Genomic DNA, 10,326 nt, shown 5'->3' with positions numbered 1-10,326 from the left:
ATTCAGTGCAAAAGTCTCCTTAGGAATAGGGCTCAGAATGAGGGTTTTCAAGGTACTATGTGCTAGGGAAGCCCAGCCAAACTTAACATGTCAGGTCTCTGCTTAGTGTCCATGCTGGCCCCAGTTAGCAAAAATCAAACTCTCCGGTTTGTATGACTGTAGTCTCAGCTATTTGGGAGGCTGAGTTGGGAGGATCACTTAAACCTGGGAGGTGGAGGCTGCAGTGAGCTATGATTGTTTCTCTGCACGCCAGACTGGGTAACAGAGAAGACTTTTCTCTCAACAGATCCCACCTACCTCTCCCACCTAACCTCAGCTCACTGGTCACCTGCACCGGCTGCTTGACTTAACTATGTGCCTACAGTTCATGCCTTCCTTTAGTGAAATCTGACCCCATACCCCTTTCAAGCCTTAGTTTAACGTTTTTTCCCTGACAGAGACCTTGGGAGAATGCATAGAATATAATCAGTAAAGAGGCATTAGAAGGGCACTCAGGAAATGAGAAAAGCACAAGACTACATATAGGGTAGCAATGTGCCTGTTTTGCTTAGAGGTAGTGAGAAGAACAGAAGTCTGGAGAGAGCTTATCAGGTAAGGCAGGACCAGATTTGGAGAAGGCTTTGAACTTAGGCTAGTCTGCCATATAGGTAAAAAGATGACCTTCTGAAAATACAGCATTTTCCAATTGGTAAAGCAATTTCAAATACTTGTTTTCACTTAATCCTTACAATAACTCCATGGAATAGAAAGTATTATTATCCCCACTTTAGATATAAGGAAATGAAATTCAGAATTTAAATAACAGGCTAAATATCATATAGCTACCAAGGGGCAGAACCAGTACTCAAACTCAAAGTTTTAGACTTCAAATCTATTTTAGATGACTCCATTTCTCCATGCTGAGATATAATTTATTTCCCAGGGTACTGAAAGTAATTGAAGTTATAACTGCAGAGCCACTGTTGGTATCTGGGAAATTAACAAATGGAAAAGGTGTCACCAATCTAGAGGCATCCAAGTGTCTTCCCAATTCGCCACAGGCAAAATAAAAGGCAGATTATGTCATCTCTGGGCTGACTGGTGGAAACAAATTGAAGGACAAAAACACAACCAGGGCCTGGCATGGTGGCTCATGCCTGTAATCCCAGCACTTTGGGAGGCCGAGGCAGGCAGACCACCTGAGGTCAGGAGTTCGAGACCAGCCTGACCAACATGGTGAAATCCCTTCTCTACTAAAAATATAAAAATTAGCCAGGCATGGTAGCAGGCACCTGTAATCTCCCAGCTACTCGGGAGGCTGAGACAGGAGAATCATTTGAACCCAAGAAGTGGAGGTTACAGTGAGTTGAGATTGTGCCACTGCACTCCAGCCTGGGTGACAGAGCAAGACTTCATCTCAAAAAACAAAAAAACACAACCAAATCAGATTAGGCAACAAATAGTTGATGAGCACATAGTAAAGAAAGATGCAATTACCAGGAACCAGAATGAGTTCTCAGTGCAAGGACTGCAAGTCAAACTCACTTCCATTCTTGATCAGACCTTTAGGCTAATCAACCAGAAGGCATGCTCAAGACTAATGTAACTTGATTTTAGCAATCTCTTAAAGGTCTCATGATATCCTTGGGTCTTTGTTGGGGAAACGCTGCTGAGTCTTGCCACCCAAAATGAGGTCATCAATGAACCAGCATGACCAGGTTGCTTATTAGAAATGCAGAATCTTGCCAGGCATAGTGGCTCACACTTATAATCCCAGCACTTAGGGAGGCCAAAGCTGGTGGATCACTTGAACTCAGGAGTTCAAGACCAGCCTGGGCAATATGGTGAAATCTCATCTATACTAAAAATACAAAAAAATTAGCCAGGCATGGTGGCGCATGCCTGTAGTCCCAGCTACTTGTGGGGCTGAGGTAGGAGAATCACTTAAACCTGGGAAGTGGAGGCTGCAGTGAGCTGTGATTGTTTCACTGCACTCCAGCCTGGGTGACAGAGTAGGACCCTGTCAGGGAAGGGGAGGGAAGGGGAGGGCAGGGGAGCAGAATCTCAGGCCTCTATCCCAGAGCTACAGAAAACTCCACTTTAACAATATAGCCAGGTAATTCCTATGCATATAAATATTTAAGGAGTAATGGGTTAAACTATAGGATAATTTGGCAGATTTGTGACTAACAGAATAGTCACAAAGTGGGCATTAATGAAATGTTTGGTGTCAATTTCTGGAGAAGTCTCCAGAAGCCCTTCCTGTTCAGTATTTTTTATTCTTTCTTTCTTTCTTTCTTTTTTTGAATGGAGACAGGGTCTCACTATGGTGCCCAGGCTGGTCTTAAACTCCTGGGCTCTAACCATCTTCCCAAAGTGCTGGGATTACAGGCATGAACCACCACATCCAGCCCCTGTTCAGTCTTTTTATATTCACAGCATAGGAGTTAAGAGGATTCACTGGCTTTGGGGTCAGACAGACTTAGGATTGAATTTTAATTCTTCTACTAATTAGCTGTATAGCTTTGAGCAAGTTTCTTAATCTCTCTAAAACCAGGACAATAATACCTATACCTCTCAAGAACATGGCGAGGATTCAACGAGAATGCTGAGATAATTGAATAGAGCACTACATACAGCAGATACATGATCTGTTTCATTAAGCACATTACTCATGACATACTATCTTGTACTGCTCTAGCTTTGCATGTGTATAACTGTTCATTTGTTTGTCCGTATGTATAAGTCCATTACAACCTTCTGAAGGTAGGAGTCACATCTTCTTTTCCTTTAAATTATCCAGAGTGCTTATCGCTCTCTTGTGCACACAGTGTGACTTCAATTAATAATGAACACAAGCACAGTGGTGTATGGTGTTTAATCCCGATGCTAAAATGTAAGCTTACCCTGAATGGCTGGACCCCAAGCAAACAGATAATACCAACTCAAATGCAGATCAACAATTGTTTCATCTCTGGGAACATTCACAGGGCGTTTAAATCTGCAGGTGACGCGATTATTCTCAAAAACTCCTTCTTCATCTCTGGCAGGGTTTCTCTGAATCTCCTTTGCCCACTGGCCTACATTATAGAAGTGCTGTATGCGGACCCTGCCATTGTCATCATGGACGCAGGCCATGACATCATCACCACCCTGACATGAGAAATGATTAAGAAAAAAAAGTCAAAGGTTCATCTTTTGCACACTGGTCACTAGAAATATACATTCCATCACCTCTGCAATTTGAAATCCCACCAAAAAAAAAATTCTTTTAAGTGCAATTAAAAAGTCTCAACCAAGAGACTGAAGTTACCATCACAATAACTGACATTCAATGCCTCCTGAGTGATGTTTGGAGAAGACATCACCACCTATGTAGTATTCCTGCCCAAAACAACCTAGTCACGAAAAAATAATCAAACTCAAACTGAAGGTCATTCCACACACAAAAAAAAACTAGGCCAGGCGTGGTGGTTCACACCTGTAATCCCAGCACTTTGGGAGGCTGAGGTGGGAGGATCACGAGGTCAGGAGATGAAGACCATCTTGGCCAACATGGTGAAATCCCATCTCTGTTCAAAATACAAAAATTAGCCGAGCATGGTGGCGGGTGCCTGTAGTCCCAGCTACTCGGGAGGCTGAGGCAGAAGAATGGCTTGAACCTGTGAGGCGGAGGTTGCAATGAGCTGAGATCGCACCACTGCACTCCAGCCTGGCGACAGAGACTCCATCTCAAAAAAACAAAAAAAAACCCTAGCCTATAATCTTCAAGGAGTCAATGTTATGAAAGACCAAAAAATGAAAAGAAAAAGCTAAGAAACTACTTCAAAATATACATGAGAATAAAATGCAGTTCTAAATGTTCCAACATAGAAATTTGGGCCATAAATCCAAAATTTCCCTAAAGGACAGTATTGAGACAAGTAGCAACATATGAAAACAAACAATATATTTAATAACACTATCATATCTGTGATAAACTTCCTGAATTTAATAAACTATATAATAAAAGAGAACATTCTTGATTTTAGGAGATATCTACTTAAGTATTTAGGATTAAAGGATTATGACATTTGTGATTTAAATGCCAAAGTTCCAGAAAATAATAAAAAAATATAGCAATCAGTTGTAGCAGCAGTAGCAGCAGTAGTAGAGAGAATAAAGCATGTGTGTCTGATGTCATTATTTATAAAAATGTTCTGGAACTAGGGAGTTGTGAAGGTGGCACAACACTGAATGAATTGACACTTTAAAATAGTAAATTTTGGTGTCACTGCACTCCAGCCTGGATGACAAAGTGAAACCCTGTCTCAAAAAACAAAAACAAAAACAAAATAAAATGGTCAATTCTGGCCAGGTGTGGTGACTGACGCCTGTAATCCCAACACTTTAGGAAGTCAAGACAGGAGGATCATTTGAGCCCAGGAGTTTGAGACCAGTCTGGGCAATATGGTGAGATCTTGTCTCTACAAAAAACTTTAAAAAATTAGCTGGGCATGGGGGCTCATGCCTGTAGTCCTAGCTACTTGGGAGGCTGAGGTGGGAGGATCGTTTGAGCTGGGGAGGTTGAGGCTGCAGTGAGTCTTGTTTGTGACACTGCACTAGAGCTTGGGCAATAGAGGGAGACGCTGTCTCAAAAAAAAAAAAGCATACATAACAACAACAAAATAAAATGGTTAATTCTGTTATGTGCATTTAACCACAATAAAAAAGTTATCATTTTGTTAATCTAGATTTTCTATATATGAGTTTACTGTACTATCCTTCCTGCTTGTCTGTAGGTTTATACTTTTTTCAAAACAAGGTCAAAAAGTTAAAAGTGTTTGGTTGGGCGTAGTGGCTCATGCCTATAATCCCAGCACTGCAGAAAGGTGGCAGATCACTTGAAGTCAAGAGTTCAAGACTAACCCGACCAACATGGTGAAACCCCATCTCTACTAAAAATACAAAAATTAGCTGGGCGTGGTAGCACATGCCTGTAATCCCTGCTACTCAGGCGGCTGAGGCAGGAGAATCCCTTGAACCTAGGAGGCAGAGGCTGCAGTGAGCCGAGATAGTGCCACTGAACTCCAGCCTGGGCAATAGAGTGAGTGAGACTCCATCTCAAAAAAAACAAAATGTTACAAAAAAAAAAGTGTTCATCAGTTGTAACACATGTACCACCCTGTACAGGATGTTGATAATGGGGGAGGCTCCCCAGGAGGTATGTGGGCACTCTCTAACTTCTGTTCCATTTCACTGTGAACCTAAAACTGCTGTAAAAAGTAGAGTCTAATTAGAACACACACACACACACACACACACACGTGTACACACATACCCTTTTTTTTTTTTTTTCAGACAGGGTCTCACTCCGTTACCCAGGCTGGTGTGCAGTGGTGAGATCTTGGCTCACTGCAATCTCCGCCTCCTGGGTTGAAGCAATTCTTCGCCTCAGCCTCCTGAGTAGTTGGGACTACAGGCGCCTGCCACCACGCCTGGCTAATTTTTGTATTTTTAGTAGAGAAGGGGCTTCACCATGTTGGCCAAGCTGGTCTTAAACTCCTGACCTCAGGTGATCTGCCTGCCTCGGCCTCCTAAAGTGCTGGGATGACAGATGTGAGCCACTGCACCTGGCCAATAATGTACCATTTTTAAAAAGTTAAAGGCTATTAAAAAGGGATTCCATTTTGTTTTTCCTATGCAGCAGGTTTTCAAAAAAAATTCATCTGTGCTTTTTCTTGAAATAATACAAGAAAAAAAGAGACTTCTACTTTCACAGATAATATGACAATAGATACTTTATAGGCCTTTAGATAGCACAATATCAAACATAAAATGTGAATGCTCCTCACTCTGCCTCACTCCTCTAATCTTAACAGCCCCATCCTGAGTGCAAATGCATTTAGGACCGGAAGTGGTCACTTTTGATGCAAGGCAGCTTCTAGATGTGGCATGCCCTGCTGTTTCTCCTACTGCCTCTACAGCAGGAAATAAGTAGACTCATATCTATCCATGCACTCTTACCAGTTGTACCCATTAGACTGGGACACATTGAAGGCTATTCTCCTGGTGACCTCTCCAAGAATAAAGCCACCAGAGCTGCCACTGCTTAGACTGCTTCCCAGTGTTTTCCTATGACTCACCTACAACCCATATCTAATCCACTAGCAAATCCTATCAGTGTTCCTTCCTTCCTTCCTTCCCTCCCTCCCTTCCTTCCTTCCTTTCTCCCTTCCTTCCTTCATTCCTTCCTCCCTCCCTCCCTTCCTTTCTTCCTTTCTCTCTTTCTTTCTCTCTCTCTCTCTCCTTTCCTTTTTTGAGATGGAGTCTTGCTCTGTTGCCCAGGGTGGAGTGCAATGGCATGATGTCAGCTCACTGCAACCTCCACCTCCTGAGTTCAAGCAATTCTCTGCCTCAGCCTCCTGAGTAGCTGGAATCACAGGTGCCTGCCACCACGCCTGGCTAAGTTTTGTATTTTTAGTAGAGACAGGGTTTCACCATGTTGGCCAGACTGGTCTTGAACTCCAGACCTCAAGTGATCCACCTGCCTCGGCCTCCCAAAGTGCTGGGATTACAGGTGTGAGCCACCGCGCCCAGCCAGTTAGTGCTACTTTCAAACTATCCAAAATCTGAGCCCTTCTCAACATTGTTACTGCTGGAACTTTGGTCTGAGCCACCCTCCTCTCTGCCCGTTAGCCCTGCACAAGCCTCAAAATGGGCCAGGTGAAGAGACAGGGTGGGATGCTCTAGGCAGAAACAACAAGTGCAAAGACACAGAGGCCTGAGAAAGTCTGGCAGTTTGGGACCAAGTCCAGCCCAGTGAAGTGGCAAGGAATGAGGCTCCAGAGGAAAGAGAGAAAAATGCAGCAAGGCACAGGGAAGAGCAGGGGCCACAGATGATGCTGTCTGCGAGCCTGAGTCCCTGCCTGTCCCTGGCCACAGTCCCGTCTGAGGTCCAGAGGTTTTCTTGCCCCTGGGTACAGAGGAAGACAAGACTGTTGAACCAAATTCTTCACTTCCCTGATGTAATCCATCATACCTATTACAATGAAGCCTTCATAAAAATTCAAAAGGAGGCCAGGCACAGAAGTGCCTATAATCCCAGCACTTTGGGAGGCTGAGGTGGGCAGACTGCTTGAGGCCAGGAGTTCGAGACCAGCCTGGCCAACATTGCGAAACCCCATCTCTGCTAAAATGACAAAAATTAGCTGGGTGGGGTGGAACGAGCCTGTAATCCCAGCTATGTTGGGAGGCTGAGGCAGGAGAATTGCTTAAACCCAGGAAGTGGAGGCTGCAGTAAGCTGAGATCGTGCCACTGCACTCCAGCCTGGGCAACAGAGTAAGACACTGTCTAAAAAAACAAAAAACAAAAACAATCCCAAAAGGACAGGGTTCGAACAGGTGGAGGTGCTTGAAGGATAGTACACCCAGACGGGGCATTGAAGCTCCTCACTCCTTCCCGCACGCCTTTCCCTAAGTGTTTCTTCCATCTAACTGTTCTTCTTTATCCTTTGTGATAGCCTTTATAATAAATGAATAAAATAGGCCAGGCACGGTGGGCTCATGCCTATAATCCTGGTACTTTGGGAGGCTGAGGACGGTGGATCACCTGAGGTCAGGAGTTTGAGACCAGCCTGGCCAACACGGTGAAACCCCAACTTTACTAAAAATACAAAAATTAGCTGTGTGTGGTGGAAGGCACCTGTAATCCCAGCTACTCTGGAGGCTGAGGCAGAAAAATCGCTTGAACCAGGGAGGCAGAGGTTGCAGTGAGCCGAGATCGCACCACTGCACTCCAGCCTGGGTGACAAGAGTGAAACTCTGCCTCCATAAATAAATAAATAAATGAGTAAAGTGAGTTCTGTGAGCCGCTCCAGGAAATTAACTGAACACGAGGAGGTGGTGGCACCCAAGACTTATAGCTGATTGGTCAGAAATACAGGTCACAATCTGGGGCTTGTGACTGAGGCAGTCTTGTGGTTTTGAACCTTAATCTGTGGGATCCAATGCTATCTCCAAGTAGGTAGTGTCAAAAATAAATTGAATTAGGGGACACCCAGCTGTCCAATGGAGAATTGCTTGGGGTGTGGGGGAACATCCCCATACATCTGGTCACAGAAGCATTCTTTCTGTACTGAGAATATGAGTAGAGAGCGAAAAAGTTTGTTTTTCCCCTTTTTTTTTCCAGATGGAGTCTCGCTCTGTCGCCAGGCTGGAGTGCAGTGGCACAATCTTGGTTCACTGCAACTTCTGCCTCTCAGCTTCAAGCAATTCTCCTGCCTCAGCCTCCCAAGTAACTGGGACTATAGGTGTGTGCCACCACACCCAGCTAATTTTTGTATTTTTTTTTTTTTTTCAGTACAGAAGGGATTTCACCATGTTGGCCAGGATGGTCTTGAGCTCTTGACCTCGTGATCCACTCGCCTCGACCTCCCAAAGTGCTGGGATAACAGATGTGAGCCACTGCGCCTGGCCTGTTTTTCCCTCTTATAAGTGGTTCTTTCACTTATGCCTTTGCCATTAAAAAAAATATGCCTTGGATGACTAGTGAAAATACAGAGAAAACCTGAATCCAACTCATGGACTGGAGTCAAGTCCAGTTGAGCCCCACCTAAACTGAGCTGTACCCCAGTCAATCCACGCACATGTGAACAAGCAATAAATGCTCACTGTTGTAAGCCACATAAGGCTTATAACATGAGTGCCTCTTCTTGCAGCCTTACTGTGGAAATAGCTGATGAATAGAGGTGCCACAAGACAGCTTGGATTCTGATAACCAGCCCTTTCGTTTAAGCTATCCTGGATTTTTTTTTAACTTGCATTCAGAGGGCCATTACTAATATGATCATTATACTGCTTTGATCAATTTACTTGCTTTTAAAATCAAAGTAGCACAGCCAACTAAAGAGAAAAATCAGCTTCTATCATGTTTTGCATCTTACCATTTTCTTGTCTGAAGAGAATCCAACTGCTACCCAACCATCTGTGTCTGCACTCAGCTCAAATTCTACATCAGCCCCTATCATCCGGTAGCTGAGGAAGTAGTCACAGGTCTCTGCATTACAGCCTGGTTTGCCATATCTAGAAGATATATTGAAAGAGACATTACTGCTTCTACTTACTCAAAATATATTAAGAGAGCATCTACCATATTATCAGGTGGGATGCTAAGCAATATTATTAAACACATTGGATTTTTGCTACCTGGGATCTTAAAAACACAGTTTCACTCTCTTAGGAGGAACCTTGGAGATGATCTGCCCCATTTTATACATAAGAAATGCGGTTCTGAGATGGGAAGGGGCTTGCCCGTGGTTGTATAGTGAAGTCAGTGGTTGCAACAGGACTTGAACCTGGGTCTCCAAACTCCCAGCCAGAGTTCTTTACATTATATTAATATCACAGTCTTTTAAATATTAGTTACTACTGAATTATTTCTGAATCCCTTTTAATGGAAAAAGATTCTCCAAGTTAACCATTTAAATAGTTTCTGCTAATTAAATGTATACCAACTCTTTTAACTTACAAATTTTCACATAATCAAACTAACACAAATTTACAAATTCAATATAAATTAAACTAATAAACCAGGAATACTGAAATTCACAACACTCATGCAACAGATAACGGGGCCTTACTGAAAGTAAATTTCTGCTTATGTGCGTGTGGCATCTGACTAGATCGTGCAGCATCTTTGAAGTTGAGGGCATGTTCTTACTACTCTCTATAGCGTGATGGCTCAACTCTTCACTTTTATCTGTTTGAACTGCTGCAAAACCCTCATTTATTCAATACACCAAATGAATACCCCCATCTGGTACTCACGGACCATGAATGAACGCGTTATTTGTTTATAAAATTTTCTTTCTTTCTTTTTTTTTAACACGGAGTCTTACTCGGTCACCCAGGCTGGAGTACAGTGGCAGAATCTCAGCTCACTGCAACCTCCACCACCTGGGTTTAAGTGATTCTCCTACCTCAGCCTCCTAAATAGTGGGGACTACAGGCTCCTGCACCACACCCGGCTAAGTTTTGTATTTTTAGTAGAGACAGGGTTTTACCATGTTGGCCAGGCTGGTCTTGAACTCCTGACCTCAGGACATCCACCTGCCTCTGCCTCGGCCTCCCAAAGTGCTGGGATTACAGGCATGAGCCACTGAGCTCGGCCTTATTTATAAAATTTGCCTTTGTTCTGTTGGGCTACTTGCTGCTAACACGATTACAAATTCAGACACTAAAACATACAACAATATAAGGTGGTTATCCAGATAGTGAGATTACGCAGACATTCATGGTTTTTAGAGAGCACTACTGAAATGAAAACACAAATTTAAATTTTCTTACAGAGGACTTGTGGATCCTTTC

At 43.4% G+C, this 10,326-nt stretch overlaps 1 protein-coding gene across 1 annotated transcript in view; it reads right to left on the bottom strand.

Moving 5' to 3' along the window:
- The window catches only part of FRRS1L (ferric chelate reductase 1 like), a 36,525-nt gene that overhangs the window by 7,770 nt on the left and 18,429 nt on the right, over positions 1-10,326 (bottom strand). The window contains exons 3-4 of the mRNA XM_021672135.2: positions 8,904-9,042; positions 2,886-3,132 (exon numbers count right to left, since the gene is read on the bottom strand). Of these exons, the coding sequence (XP_021527810.2) occupies positions 2,886-3,132; positions 8,904-9,042 (386 nt within the window). The remainder of the gene's footprint in view (positions 1-2,885; positions 3,133-8,903; positions 9,043-10,326) is intronic.

The sequence above is a fragment of the Aotus nancymaae genome, unplaced genomic scaffold, assembly GCF_030222135.1.
Source record: "Aotus nancymaae isolate 86718 unplaced genomic scaffold, 86718_ANA_hifiasm-v0.15.2.pri h1tg000003l, whole genome shotgun sequence".
Classification (NCBI taxonomy): domain Eukaryota; kingdom Metazoa; phylum Chordata; class Mammalia; order Primates; family Aotidae; genus Aotus; species Aotus nancymaae.
Note: the sequence above shows the minus strand (reverse complement) of the source record. Positions and strands in the feature narration are given on the sequence as shown.